The sequence below is a fragment of the Manis javanica genome, chromosome 10, assembly GCF_040802235.1.
Source record: "Manis javanica isolate MJ-LG chromosome 10, MJ_LKY, whole genome shotgun sequence".
Lineage (NCBI taxonomy): Eukaryota > Metazoa > Chordata > Mammalia > Pholidota > Manidae > Manis > Manis javanica.
The window spans coordinates 35,261,443-35,277,687 of record NC_133165.1 but is presented as its reverse complement, the minus strand read 5'-3'; the positions used below and the strand labels follow the sequence as shown (position 1 = coordinate 35,277,687).

At 43.3% G+C, this 16,245-nt stretch overlaps 1 protein-coding gene across 3 annotated transcripts in view; it reads right to left on the bottom strand.

Annotated features, from left to right (window-relative positions):
• The window catches only part of HIP1 (huntingtin interacting protein 1), a 164,603-nt gene that overhangs the window by 111,201 nt on the left and 37,157 nt on the right, over positions 1–16,245 (bottom strand). Inside the window, exon 2 of one of the 3 annotated variants that reach the window (XM_073215184.1) lies at positions 14,065–14,218. The exons of the other annotated variants lie outside the window; for them this stretch is intronic. Within the exon in view, the coding sequence (XP_073071285.1) occupies positions 14,065–14,124 (60 nt within the window). The 5' untranslated portion in view covers positions 14,125–14,218. The remainder of the gene's footprint in view (positions 1–14,064; positions 14,219–16,245) is intronic. 3 annotated transcript variants of the gene reach the window in all.

Here is a 16,245-nt window from a genome sequence, read left to right as displayed (position 1 = left end):
TATCACCTCATACCAGTAAGGATGGCCAGCATCAAAAAGACTAAGAACAACAAATGCTGGTGAGGATGCAGAGAAAGGGGAACTCTCGTACACTGCTGGTGGGAATGTAAGCTAGTTCAACCATTGTGGAAAGCAGTATGGAGGGGAGGTTCCTCAAAAAACTAAAAATAGAAATACCATTTGGCCCAGGAATTCCACTCCTGGGAATTTACCCTAAGAATGCAGCAGCCCAGTTTGAAAAAGACAGATGCACCCCTATGTTTATCACAGCACTATTTATAATAGTCGAGAAATGAAAGCAACCTAAGTGTCTACCAGTAGATGAATGGATGAAGATGCGGTACATGTACATAATGGAATATTATTCAGCCATAAGAAGAAAACAAATCCTACCATTTGCGGTAACATGGATGGAGCTAGAGGGTATTATGCTCAGTGAAATAAGCCAGGCAGAGAAAGACAAGTACCAAATGATTTCACTCATCTTTGGAGCATAAGAACAAAGCAAATCTGAAGGAACAAAACAGCAGCAGACTCACAGAACCCAAGAATGGACTAACAGTTGCCAAAGGGAAAGGGGCTGGGGGGCAGGTGAGTGGGAAGGGAGGGAGAAGAGGAATAAGGGGCATTATGATCAGCACACATGATGTAGGGGGTGGGGCATGGGGAAGGCAGTGTAACCCAGAGGAGACAAGTAGTGACTCTATAGCATCTTACTATGCTGATGGACAGTGACTGTAATGGGGTATGTGGTGGGGACTTGATGATAGGAGGAGTCTAGTAACCTCAATGTTGCTCATGTAACTGTAGAGTAATGATAACAAAAAAAAAAAAAAAAAAAAAAAAAAAGAAGCCTATGGGAAAGAGCAGGAGGGCAAGGAAGGACGGCGGGCGTGAAGGTCAGAGGACTACAGCAAGTGCAGAAAATTCCAACAACCAGCCAGTCATTTACGGGCAGAGGCACATCATATGGTGTCAGCATGTCCTCAGAGGCTGCTTTAGGTCACATTGTCTCCTACTTCTTGCCAGTCACAGGGCTGAAACTGCCAACTACTCACAGGAGTTCCTGTGTTATGGCAAACTAGGGTGGTCTTGCAAATGGTTTCTTTCCCCCAAATCCTGAAGCCTGCAGAAACGCTCAGCTTTGGTCTTACTAGGTGTCCTAGTGTCCCCCATGCTGGGGCCTGCTCCACATCTCCCGGCTCCTTCCCATCTCAGGAAGGGGAGGGGACCTGCATCTTCTGAGCATCTGGTATTATATTTCATCCTCCCAGTTACTGTAGTCAGAAGGGTAAGCAAGTGCCCAAGGTCACATCACTAACAGGAATCAATATCAGGATCAGCATCAGAACCGGGTCTGTTTACATCTCAAACTGGTGCTCTGCCCATTAGCAGGTGCTGCTGGGAACCTCCTACTGAGCAACCACTATCCGCAGGAACCTCTGTTTAGTGCCCAGGGAGTGTAAAGTAAGTCAAGTCCTGATCCCAAGGCAACTGAGTGTCCTGGCAAAGTGGATATGCTACAGTACGTGGAGAACAAGCACCACACCTTAGAAAACAAGCATATCTGATCTCTAAGAGAACCACAGAATGCTAGAGGTCAAGAGCTGGGAGAGGGCACAAGGTGGAAGGGACACGGTAAGCGAAAGACCATGAGGACAGAGAACACTGCGGGATGCCCAGAGAGGAGCAAAGCCAACACGTGGCTTGTTGGTCTCCATCTAGCCTTTGCCATGGTGTCCGAGGGAATCCCTCATGCTGCTACCAAAAACACCAGCAGCACCACAGCAAACTAGTGCAGAGAGCTCTCCCTGTCTCCAAGTCTCTCCGCACCCTCCCCACCTCCTCACTTATTACCCTAGGTGGTAATGGGGAAAACACAAAGAAGGGAAAGAGCCAGGTTGCCTCCACCAAGGATGGGAGGATGGGAGCAGCGGCCCCAACAGGAATCCAAAAAGTGCAGACAACCCAGTAGATGAGAGTTGTGGCTGCCCTCAAAGAGTGGGCCAAACCCTGCAGAGCCCCGAGGCTGAGAACAGGAGGCAGCAGGGAGGAAAGGCATCAAGGTGCTGGTCTGGACTCTGATGCATTTGAGCAGCAGCTCGGGCCCAGGTCCCACTGCTGGATGCTGAGCTGCCGGGGAGGGGAAGAGGGAGGAGGTGGACCTCTTTGCAAAAGGCTGGTGGTGAAGGGTGCAAAAGCACAGGGAGCTCTGTACCGGGCTGGAATATCCCCGGAAGGCAGTGAGGTGTTGAAGGACGATGGCGATTTGCACAGGCTTGGAGGCAGGAGGTGGAATCGGTAGAACTGCAGCAGGGGACAGAGGTCCCTGAGGAGGAGCAGGCTCAAGGGAATGAGGAGGAGGGGGCCACAGTCAGCAGAGAGGAGGGGAGAGGACAGGGTGTCCACAATGTCATGGTGGGTGAAGCCAGACACGGACAAGAGGCTTGAGCTGAAGGGTGAGGCTTTTCAATAAAGCCAAGTCACCTCCCAAGAGAAATGAGAGAAAGTGGTGGCCTAGGAGCTAAGGTGAGCAAAGGTTTCAGAGGGCAAAGGGTGGGTGGTAAGGGGGGCAGGGTGGGGAGTATGCACTCTTCCTTTCAGAGTGTAAACAAAAGGACAGGGAAGGTACCCTGAGGAAGAGGCAGGTAGGAGAGAAGGCTTAAAGATCAGGGGACACATGGCATGTTTACAGCTGAGAGGATGGGACAGGATGTCACTGAAGACACCACAGAGAATGGAGACTATTACATGGGACACCAGCAAAGCAGGCCCTGACCCCAGCAGTGTCCTGCAGCCTCGCCACACTGGCCACCACACCGAGGCTTCCTCAAGGCCAATCCCACCTTTCTCAAATGAACTGCTGCGAAGCCATGGTTGCCCACCTGATATTTACATGCCTGTTATTTGGGGATGTAACTACAGGAATTTACACTTAATCCTAATGACATTTCATAAACTGCCTTCATGAATCTGTTCTGATACAATGACCAAGAAAACATTAAACTCAGTCTGCAGTTTGCCACATTCTCAGTTTGACTGTGCACCAGGTATGCTCCAGGCTGCGCAGGAACAAGACAGAGTCCTTGTTCTCAAGATACGTATAGTGCAGTGGTAAGGAAAACACAGAGACAGGTCATTTCAGTATAGTTTCAATCTCCTGGCAAGTGATATGAAGGAAGGAAGTTTCCATTCCCCAGAACTGGCGACTGAAAGCTGGGGCCCAAGTGGTGATACATGATCCATATTCTACTAAGAGTCCAACAGCTCCACACCAGCTTCCTTGGAGGCGCCAGCCCACCAGAGTGCTCAACAAACCATGAGCTTGTGCAGGAGGCTAGGACTGCCCAGAGGAGGGGTATTGCTCACCCAGCCTGGGGCTCCAGGCAGTGATGCCTGAGCTGAGAATTAAAAGATATCTCTGGTGAAGCAGAGTGGTACCAGTGCTCTTGAAGTAGCAGGGTAGGCGTCTTGCCTCACCAACCAGGAGATTCCTCACACACGCCTCTCACCCCCAGACTGATGGAGAAGGTGACTGGTCAGTGAAGGGTGAATTTGGCAGGGGACACAGGCAAGTCTGAGTTTTAGCTACACCAACAGCAGCTGGACAGAGGCCAGCACTGAGGTGGCCAAGCTGAAAGAGACCAGCAGAAAGGCTGCTGCAGGGATCCAGACATGGAATGAAAAGGCCTGACCCTGAGCAGCAAAGGAAGCCAAGAGGACAGAACGGTCAGGACACATCTGGGAGGTCACCAGCAGGACATGGTAATAGGTGGGTGGGTGGGGAGCTGCGGAGGGCAGGCTGACCTCATTTCCTGACACTTAATAGAGTGACGGTCCTACTAAGGTAAAATGGGATGCGATCTGAGTACAGAGGTGTGTTAGCTTCAGACAGGAGGAGAAACCTTCCATCTTAACAGGTGGGAGGTGGAATGGATTGGGGTTACGGTCAAATACATTTAGGGTCTGGTGAGGGGAAACAGAGCATTTGCACCCGGTGACTTTGGTTTTCTGCATGAGGTAAAGACAAGCAGGCACGGAGGGATGGAGCTGGACCTCTCAGGAGCAGTAAGGTGTGAAATACAGCAGCCTCCCTTATCCACAGGGGATATGTTCCAAGACCCCCGCCCCCTGCCCCCCACGGATGCCTGAGACAGGATGGTACTGAATCCTACATATGCTATGTTTTTTCCTATACACACATACTTACGATAAAGTTTAACTTGTAAATTAGGCACTTTAAGAGATTAATAATAATAAAATGGAGTATTTATTACAATATACTGTAATCAAAGTTACGTGAATGTGGTCTCTCTCACAAAATACCTCATTGTAGTGAACTCACCCTTCTTCTTGTGATGATGTGAGATGATAAAATGCCTACATGACGAGATGGTGTGAGGAGAATGGCACAGGCATCATGATGTAGTGAGGCTGCTACTGACCTTCTAACTTTACATCAGAAGGAAGATCCCCCCTGCTTCTGGAGGGTGGCTGATGGCGAGTAACTGAAACTTCAGTTAAGTGAGACCGCAAATAAGGGGGACTGCTGTAGTCATGTTGAGGGAGGAGTAGGCAACAGAGAGGATCCCTGAGCAGTGCCAGAGGCCCAATTGCATGTGCAAGCTGTTTTGTCTTTTGACTTTACTCATGGTACCTTTTCTGGTACTAAAGCTTTTAATTTTTAGGTAACCAAGTCTATCAACTTCTCCTTCACAGCTTCTAGATTTTCTGCCATGATTTAAAAAGCTTCCCCCCATGTGGCTGTTTAAAACAGAAGAAAACAAAAACAAGGCAGGGCCGTATTTATCGACAATACTTATCCACGATAAGTATTTGAAGTGAAACAGCAGAGCAAGCACACATCGAGGCCGTGCTTGCAGACACGGCTGTCTCAGGAGACGTACAGAGACTGTAAGGAGGCTGCATCTGGGGAGAATATTGGTTTTGGGTGGATGTTACAGAAGCCACGAGATAAGGGGTCAGAGGGTATGAGCAAGATGGACTGAAGGCAAGGACCACGCTGGCCAGTGAGACTGAGAAAAGGTATGTTTCCAACACAGAGCAGTGCCTGACCCCAAGAACAGAGATCACGTGGGATCAGAGCAGTGTACAAAAGATAGAGCATGTTTTGTAGTAAGGTCCGTAATAACCCTATTTTGTACTAAGGTACAAAAAGGTTAAATGGTACTCACAAGGGCACACAGCTACCAGGGCGTTGCATTCTGGCTCCAGGGCCTAATTAACCTTCCCCTTATGCTATGCAATGTCTCACAACACCAGATAAGTGCAAAAATAGAGCTCAAAACTGTTTACAGTATGAGCACAATTTGTAAAAAAAAATTACAAATATGTGTGTGCAGATACATGAGTGTGTTTGTGTGTGGGTTCATAGGAGTATATTTATAGGTAGATGCTGGAAAGACACTAAAAATGCTAACAGTAGTTATCTGAGTGGGATTTTCAAAAAATAGTTTTCTGGATTTTTTACAGTGAAAATTAGTGTTTGTAATAGAAAACATTGTTATTTAAAATAATCACTGGAATGGACAAACATCAGAGACATTCCACAAAAATAGACTTTCTGGGAAAAGACAACTTGGGCAACAATTCCTGAACAAAAAGTATTCTGCTTGATCAATGGGGTAATAGTGGAGAATGTGAGGTTCTGAAGATCTGGATTTAGGCTACTCAGGAAAGTGTTGTTAACTCCCTAAGCCTCCATTTCCTTACATAAAATGAGTGTGAGAATAAAAATACTTGCCTTACATAGTTGTTGTAAAGACCAAGTGAGGCACTACAGATGAAGAAAATTCTGTCAACCAATGAAACCATGTTAGTTTATTATTAATTGTTTTTACTCTTCTTTAATGCACTGGCATGTACCCCCAAATTAAATTGTGATTGCAAAATACAATGCCAATTCTTGACTAATCAGTCGGTTTCATTTTATAGAAGACTTCCATGAAAATCAGGCTAGGGCTTATATTTTTGAGCCACAATAATGGGCTGAATATCTCAAGTTTCTATATGCTAACTTAAAAATCACCGGTGGGTACAATTCAAGAGGACTGCTCCCTTGCCCAGCAGCCCTGCAGACCTAGTCCCAGGGCTCCATGATCTTACCAGAAGCCAAGGCCATGTTCTCTGCTTGCCCACAGCTATTTGAAGCTTCCAGGCATCCTCTGCCCACAATGGCTCATAGTCATTTCTATGCAAACCAAAAGGCAGACCCAATTTTCTAAAATGCCCACACCTGACCACATCCCTTCTGTCTGCTTGTCTCACTGTTGGAAGGTGTCCTTTCTGTTCAGGCCAGACTGTCCAAAAGATTCTTGTCCTGGGCCTTCCCACCTTTTAAAGCCATCATCCGCTTGGGCCTTAAAGCACTGTAAGCTAATCACTAAAATGGACTGCAACAATCTCCCAGGCCCTACTCTTGACTCCATATGGTCTATTCTTATATGTAGTCAGAATAATCTTTTTTTTTTTAAGTTAGGCTCTAATTCAGATACCATGGAATTTATTGATCAGCAAACTAGAGGGTTCCAGTTTCCTTGATAGGAACGTTATGCCCAAAGGGATAATGGCTTTAAAATTCCTTTGTTTCCCTCTATTAGTTTTACAGGTTTAGCTCTGACATTCAGGTCTTTGATCCATTTGGAGTTCATTTTTTTATATAGTGTGAGACAGGGATCCAGCTTCATCTTTTGCATATGGATATCCAGTTGTCCCAGCACTATTTGTTGAAAAGACTATTCTTTCCTTCATTGAATGGTCTTGGTGCCCTTGTCAAAATGAACTGACCACAGACATATGGGTTTCTGGATGCTTAATTATATTCCACTGATCTATACTTCTATCCTTATGTAAGTACCACACTATCTTGATTAATGTAGCCATGTAGTAAGTACTGGAATTGGGGAGTTGACTCATTTATTAGTCTAACAGTTTTTTGTTGTTGTTGTTCAACTCTTTAGAGACTTCTGTGTATATAAAATCATGTCATCAACCAGTAGAAACAGTTTTACTTCTTCTTTGCCAATCTGGATGCCCTTTCTTTCTTTTTCTTGCGTAACTGCTCGTTAGAGCCTCTAGTACAGTCTTGAATAGAAGTGGTAAGAGCAGACATCCTTGTTTCATTTGTGATCTTAGGGGGAAGACTTTCAGTCTCTCATTATTAAGTGGGATGTTAGCTGTGGGGTTTTTCTAGATGCCCTTTATGTGCCTGAGGAATATCTCAATTTCACCTTCATTTTTGAAGGGCAGTTTTACCAAATACAGAATTTTTGACTGGCAGGTCTTTTTCTCCTTTCATCACTGTAAATATGTCACCCCACGGCCTTCTGGCCTCCATGGTTATTGTTCTTTTTAATGAGAAATCAGCTGTTAATCTTACTGAGGATCCCCTGTCTGTGAAGAGTCACTTTTCTCCTGCTGCTTTTTTGGTCTTTCATAATGTGACCCTGATGTATCTAGGTGGGGATCTCCTGATTTCTCCTACTTGGAGCTTGCGGAGACTCTTGGATGTGTAGATAAATGTTTTTGGCTATTATTTCTTCAGTTTCTGTGCCTTTCTCTCTTCTCTTAGAACTTCAACTATGTGCATGTTTGTCTGCCTGATGGTACCACAGGTTCATTTGTTTGTGTCTTTTTCCCAGCCCTCCCCAGATGAGAATGATCGTCTCAACCAACTTCTCTTCCAATTCACTTTCTTCTTCCCACTCAAATCTGCTGCTGAGTTCCTCCAGGGCATTTAAAAAAAATTATTAGACTTTTTATCCACAACTATCTTTTTTTGTTCCTTTTACAATTTCTATCTATTGATTATATGTTCTTATTGTTTCTTTGCATGTTTCCCCCTTGTTAAAAACTGGACATTTCAAATAATACAATGTGGCAACTCTGGAAACCAGGCTCTACCCTCTCCATAGGGCTTCTTGTTATGGCTTACTGTGGTTGTTGTTTGTTTAATGACTTCCCTGAACTAATTCTGCAAAATGTGTATTCTACTTCATCAATGACCACTGGAGTCTTTGCTTAGTTAACTCAGAGGACAGTTAATGATTAGATTTCCTTGACCTTCTGGAACCAATCGATCTACTCTTTGCTGAATGACTCTGAATGCATTTTGGGGCATGACTTCAGCCCATGGCCAGGCACTTCATAACTGCCTCAGTTTCCTGTACTGCTTGCACAGAGCTTCAAGGTCAGAGATTATTGGTTTCTCAAGTCTTTTTTGAACATGCACACAGCCAATACATGTGCATGGGTTACAGAACTATGTCCAAGCCTTTAAAGCTCCCAGTGAACATTTTATTCCTTGGCCTTTCCTTTTAAGCCTTATATTAGTCTATGTTTACCCCAACTGTTACCCATTTGCCTGAGGCAGCTGTGATGTTAAAAATATTCAACAAATCCTGTACACATAGGGGAGAGGCTTTTAGCCCTGGGATGGTTTAAGTAAGGTCAAAAAAGGAGAAGTCTTCCAAATGAGGTCTTCAAGGGAACCACTAGACAGATGATGACTGTTCTACATGACCTGGCTGCTGCCCAACTCACCAATTCATCCAACAACCCTCACCAATACAACCTTCTTCTTGCCCAACCCCCACTATTTTTTTTCAAGTGTTAGCACAGTCTGGCATCGTATCTCATCTATGTACTTGCTATTGTCCGATTTACCTGTTGGAACCTACGAAGACAGACTCTGACTTGCACTGTGAAACCCAAGCTCCTAAAACTGTGCCTGAATCTGCTGATAAATGCTTGCTTAACACGAGTTAAGTTAGACAGTAAGGTAGTAAACAAGCTAACCTTGAACCTTTGGTAACCACGAATCTAAAGCCTGCAATGGCGATAAGTACATATCTTTCAATAATCACCCTAAATGTAAATGGACTAAATGCAACAATCAAAAGACACAGAGTAATAGAATGGATGAAAAAGCAAGACCCATCTATATGCTGCTTACAAGAGACTCACCTCAAACTGAAAGACATGAACAGATTAAAAGTCAAGGGATGGAAAAAGATATTTCATGCAAACAACAGAGAGAAAAAAGCAGGTGTTGCAATACTAGTATCAGACAAAATAGACTTCAAAATAAAGTAACAAGAGATAAAGAAGGACATTACATAATGATAAAGGGCTCAATGCAACAAGAGCATATAACCATTATAAACATATATGCACCTAATACCGGAGCACCAATAAATGTGAAACAAATACTAAGAGAATTAAAGGAGGAAATAGAATTCAATGCATTTATTTTGGGAGACTTTAACACACCACTCACTCCAAAGGACAGATTCACCAGACAGAAAATAAGTAAGGACACAGAGGCACTGAACAACCACACTAGAACAGATGGACCTAATAGACAGCTATAGAACTCTACATCTAAAAGCAACAGGATACACATTCTTCTCAAGTGCACATGGAACACTCTCCAGAATAGACCACATACTAGGGCACAAAAAGAGCCTCAGAAAATTCCAAAACACTGAAATTCTACCAACCAACTTTTCAGACCACAAAGGTATAAAACTAGAAATAAATTATACAAAGAAAGCAAAAAGGCTCACAAACACATGGAGGCTTAACAACATGCTCCTAAATAATCAATGGATCAACAACCAAATTAAAATAGAGATCAAGCAATATATGGAAACAAATGACAACAACAACAAAAAGCCCCAACTTCTAAGGGACGCAGCAAAAGCAGTCTTAAGAGGAAAGTATATAGCAGTCCAGGCATATTTAAATAAGGAGGAACAATCCCAAATGAATAGTCTAACGTCACAATTATTGAAATTGGAAAAAGAAAAACAAATGAGGCCTAAAGCCAGCAGAAGGAGGGACATAATAAAGATGAGACAAGAAATAAACAAAATTGAGAAGAATAAAACAATAGAAAAAAATCAATGAAACCAAGACCTGGTTCACTGAGAAAATAAACAAAATAGATAAGCCTCTAGCCAGACTTATTAAGAGAAAAAGAAAATTAACACATATCACCAGAATCAGAAACGAGAGGAAAAATCATGACAAACCCCACAGAAATACAAAAAATTATTAGAGAATACTATGAAAACCTATATGCTAACAAGCTGGAAAACCTACAAGAAATGGACAACTTCCTAGAAAAATACAACCTTACAAGACTCACCAAGGAAGAAACAGAAAATCTAAACAGACCAATTCCCAGCAACAAAATTGAAGCAGTAATCAAAAAACTACCCAAGAACAAAACCCCTGGGCCAGATGGATTTACCTCGGGAATTTTATCAGACATACAGAGAAGACATAATTCCCATTCTCCTAAGAGTTTTCCAAAGAAGAGAAGAGGAGGGAATACTCCCAATCTCATTCTATGAAGTCAACATCGCCCTAATACCAAAAACAGGCAAAGACCCCACCAAAAAAGAAAACTACACACCAATATCCCTGATGAACATAGATGCAAAAATACTCAACAAAATATTAGCAAACCGAATTCAAAAATACATCAAGAGGATCATACACCATTACCAAGTGGGATTCATCTCAGGGATGCAAGGATAGTACAACATTCGAAAATCCATCAACATCATCCACCACATCAACAAAAAGAACGACAAAAACCACATGATCATCTCCAAAGATGCTGAAAAAGCATTCGACAAAATTCAACATCCATTCATGATAAAAACTCTCAACAAAATGGGTATAGAGGGCAAGTACCTCAACATAATAAAGGCCATATATGATAAACCCACAGCTAACATCATACTGAACAGCGACAGGCTGAAAGCTTTTCCTCTGAGGTCGGGAACAAGACAGGGATGCCCACTCACCCCACTGTTATTCAACATAATACTGGAGGTCCTAGCCATGGCAATCACACAAAACAAAGAAATACAAGGAATCCAGATTGGTAAAGAAGTCAAACTGTCACTATTTGCAGATGACATGATATTGTACATAAAAAACCCTAAAGACTCCACTGCAAAACTACTAGAACTGATATCGGAATACAGCAAAGTTGCAGGATACAAAATTAACACACAGAAATCTGTGGCTTTCCTATACACTAACAATGATCTAATAGAAAGAGAAATCAGGAAAACAATTCCATTCACAATAGCATCAAAAAGAATAAAATACCTAGGAATAAACCTAACCAAGGAAGTGAAAGACCTATACCCTAAAAACTACTAGACACTCTTAACAGAAATTAAAGAGGTCACTAACAAATGGAAACTCATCCCATGCTCATGGCTAGAATGAATTAATATCGTCAAAATGGCCATCCTGCCCAAAGCAATATACAGATTCGATGCAATCCCTATCAAATTACAAACAGTATTCTTCAATGAACTGGAATAAATAGTTCAAAAATTCATATGGAACCATCAAACACCCCAAATAGCCAAAGCAATCCTGAGAAGGAAGAATAAAGTGGGGGGGATCTCTCTCCCCAACTTCAAGCTCTACTACAATGCCACAGTAATTAAGACAATTTGGTAGTGGCACAAGAACAGAGCCACAGACAAGTGGAACAGAATAGAGACTCCAGACATTAACCCAAACATTTATGGCCAATTAATATATGATAAAGGAGCCATGGACATACAATGGGAAATGACAGTCTCTTCAACAGATGGTGCTGGCAAACCTGGACAGCTACATGTAAGAGAATTAAACTGGATCACTGTGTAACCCCATACACAAAAGTAAATTCGATGACCGGATCTCTACTGTTGGAACTCAAAGAGGAGTTGGGAGGGGTGCAAGTTGTAGCACTTCAAAATCTTACAACTATAGACTATCTATGGTTAAAAGAACATATGGGATGTGAACAGATCCCAGAAATGGGTTGCTTTAATTTGTCTGATTTCTCTCAGACTGTTCAAGTACAGTTGGACAATATCCATCATATCATAGACAAATTTTCACAAATGCCTAGGATGCCAAACTGGTTTTCTTGGCCTTACTGGAGATGGCTGGTAATTATAGATTTGCTTTGTTTATGTCACCGTATTCCTATTATGTTAATATGTGTGCACAAGTTAGTTAGTAGTTTAAAACCTATACATGCTTAAGGTACTCTACAAGAAGATATGTCAAAGAAATAATCAATCCTCCCATGTTTTATTCCATATGCTACCTCTATAGCTTTTCTTCTTCCTTCCTAATTACAACCCTTAAATAGAATTCGTGCCTCATATCGAATTTACCGAGTATCATAATTCCTCCAGGTGGTAAAGATACCTCGAGACAAGTGCTGGGCATAGAAGCCACAGGGCATAAATCTGCAAAGAAGTAAAAAGCTAACCCTTTCAAACAATATGGCTTCTCTCTCACTTACCAACTTTACATTTCCCTGTATGGCCCCGGAAGATGACTGGTTAGCCAGAGACGGGTAAGATTCCTCAAGGGAAGAACAACCTAAGACAGGCACAGTCGCAGGGGGGCCATCAGGTGAGAAATCGGGGAACAACAGTGGTGAAGCTTAGAACCTCACACCCCCCCTGTTTTGAGAGAAAGCTTCTGCATCCGTGGATGTTTTATTCCCCTTGTCTAGCTCGGATTAGCACATAGTCTACAGGCACACACCTGATCATCTACAATTGCTCTCTTACAACACTAAACTATGTTTTCTAACTTTATCTTGCATCTACCTACCACTTCAGCATTTTATTAAAAATAAAAATAATAATAATAATAAAGGGAGAAATGTGGGATCCACACATAAATCAAGTATAAAAATCAAACGAATAATCATATCTGACTTGTTTATACTTCATGATGCATGATCAAAACCGAAAGTTTCTGTGATATGACTGCCCTTGCACTGTTCACCATGTAAGAACTTATTCACTATGTAAGAACTTGTTCACCATGTAAGAACTTGTTCATTATGCTTCAGAAGATTGGAGACTGTTGAGAATTAGGCTTGGGGTTCATTAATGATTGTGTATTGAGTCCCCTATACAGAACTTTATTGTTGTTAACAACCATTTAATCAATAAATATGAGAGATGCCCTCTCAAAAAAAAAAATGGGCAGAGGAGCTGAATAGACAGTTCTCTAAAGAAGAAATCCAGATGGCCAACAGGCATGTGAAAAGATACTCCACATTGCTAATCATCAGAGAAATGCAAATTAAAACCACAATAAGATATCACCTCACACCAGTAAGGATCACCATCATCGAAAAGACAAACAACAAATGTTGGCGAGGTTGTGGAGAAAGGGGAACCCTCCTACACTGCTGGTGGGAATGTCAACTAGTTCAACCATTGTGGAAAGCAGTATGGAGGGTCCTCAAAATGCTCAAAATAGACTTACCATTTGACCCAGGAATTTCACTTCTAGGAATTTACCCTAAGAATGCAGCACTCCAGTTTGAAAAAAACAGATGCACCCTATGTTTCTCACAGCACTATTTACAATAGCCTAGAAATGGAAGCAACCTAAGTGTCCATTAGTAGATGAATGGATAAAGAAGATGTGGTACATATACACAATAGAATATTACTCAGCCATAAGAAAAAAACAGATCCTACCATTCACAACAACATGGATGGAGCTAGAGGGTATTATGCTCAGTGAAATAAGCCAGGCAGAGAAAGACAAGTACCAAATGATTTCACTCATCTGTGGAGTATAACAACAAAGGAAAACTGAAGGAACAAAACAGCAGCAGAATCACAGAACCCAAGAATGGACTAACAGTTACCAACGGGAAAGGGACTGGGGAGGATGGGTGGGAAGGGAGGGATAAGGGTGGGGAAAAAGAAAGAGGGCATTACGATTACCATGTATAGTGCGTGGGGGGCACGGGGAGGGCTGTGCAACACAGAGAAGACAAGTAGTGATTTTACAGCATCTTACTTCGCAGATGGACAGTGACTGTGAAGGGGTATATGGGGGGGACTTGGTGAAGGGGCGAGCCTAGTAAACACAATGTTCTTCATGTAATTGTAAATTACACGTCTCTACCTTGGGCTCCAAATAAGCATAAGCACATTGCCTGAGATTGGAAGGCAGACATGAAGGAATGGCAATGTTCCTTACACTCAGGAGGCTGGTACAAGGCACCAGGAAGCGCTGCAGCTCATGTACACTGTCATCCATCTGCTAGGTCATGTGGCTGGTGTGGAGCAGCAGCCGGGCCCCAACTCCTCCAGTGCCAGCTTCTTCAGCTCCTTGGTCAGGTGCACATTTAGCTCTGTGACAAAAAACATGCACGCCAGCACTGCATGATACCCTCGCTACTGAAGTTGGAGTTATGGAGTCAGTGAGAAACTGGCATGAATTCTAGTCCATCCTTGTGGGTTCCAGCTTTTTCTTGCTTTCACCACTTCACACCCCACTTCCCTTCCAACTGCCTCCCTATGGACGTCACAGTCCCGTACTAGACACTCCACCTGGGCAGGGTAACAGGCTCCCACCACTGTGTGAGGTCCAGTCTCTATGAGTATAACATGTATCTCCAAGGAGTTCTGATACACCCCTCTGTCCTGTCAATTTCTCCCAGTCTCCATTAGTTTATCCCCATCTGCTTTTAAACAAAGTTCCCCAACTTAAAATGAAAATCCCTCCTCGACCTCATGCACTCCCCTACCCTTCTCCAGTGTCACCTGTCTTCAGTCTTCATTTCCCCAACTCCCTTAGCTCTTGCTAAATCAACAATAATCTCCATTTGCAAAATCCAAATAACACATTTTTTTTTGTCTGTTCCCACCTAACTAAAGTGTGTGATTTTAGTAGTGTCCATGGCATGCTATTCTGACCTCCCCGAAACTCTTTTTCCAGCACAAGCTTTTCCTGGTTTCCTTCTCTCTTCATTTTCATTTCCTTGGTTGACCTCTGTGTTAGGTGCTGGGGTCCTCAGGGCAGACACGGACGCCCTTGGCCCTCTGCACTCTCTCCTTTGGTGGTCTCGTCCACCCCCATGCCTCCAATTACCGCCTGCACACATTACTCCTATTTCTGAGATCTCTGGATCTGCCTAACAGTGTCCTCAGTGACCTCAGGCTTAACCTGCCCCCAATTCACCGAAGTGTCTCTGCAAATCTAATGACACCACCGTGCTTTTAGCTGTGGCCAAAGCCAGAATTCTGAAAATAGTCCCTTGATGATGCTCCCTCTCATATCCAACCAATGACCAAGTCTGGCAACTCGGTCTTTTAAATGTCCCCATACACTCCTCTCCATCTGTATGGCCACCACCCTCATACTCCTGACTCCTTACCCCCCATCCCACTCTGCACACTGAAGCTTCCCTTTCATTCAGTCTATTAACTCATTTACATATTTATGGGGTCCCGGCTATATGCCAGAAGAATCTTTAAAGTTCAGATGCAATAATGACATTCCTTGGCCTCAAACCCTTTGAAGGTTTTCTGTTGCCTTAGGATAAAACACAAGACTCTCAACAGTCTCAAGGCCCTGCGCATTTGCCCTGTCTCTTCAGTCCCACCCTCAGGCCCACAACCCCTCCTTGTCTATCCTGCAGGAACTCCACACCATTCGTGTAATGAGCAGCATCTTCTCCAACTCCTGGACTTTGCACCCTCTGCCTGGGATGTTCTTCATGACCTCTTCTTCCAGATAATTCCTACTCTTCTTTCAGACCTTGGCTTAAATCTCCCTTCCTGCCATCCCCAGACTAGGGTGGTCCTTCAATTATTCACCCCAGTGCCTACTCTTTATGCTGCACCACGCCTGTCGTCACATGCTGAACATCTGTCCACCCTTGAGATGCATGAAGGTGGCACCAGGTCATCTTGTCCACCCACCATCTGTGCCAGCAGGGCTGGCACAATACCTTGTTCATGGCAAATGATTAATAAATGCCTGTTAAATGATAAAATTAAAAGATTTGAAAGCTGCTCATCTAGGCCAACACCCTCATTTTACATACAAAAAAACCCACCCAGAAACAAAAACCCCCAACTATACCCCAGAGGGAAATAATATTCCTATTTCCCAGGGTACAAGAGTTTTAGTTTTCACAAGCCTTTGACCTTGAGGCCTGATATGTAGACATGGCTATACAGACACACACATACTCCAAAACACACCTGCTATAAAAACTCAAACAGGAGCAAACTGTTCCATCAACGATGTCCCCACCTCCTTCTTGCTAATGTGTCCCTAGATTGCTGCCCTAGAGGGATTTCACTGCCAATCCATTCCTGCTCTGCTGGTCAGGCAAGGGCATGGGAAGAGGGGATGAGGCTCTCTGTTCAA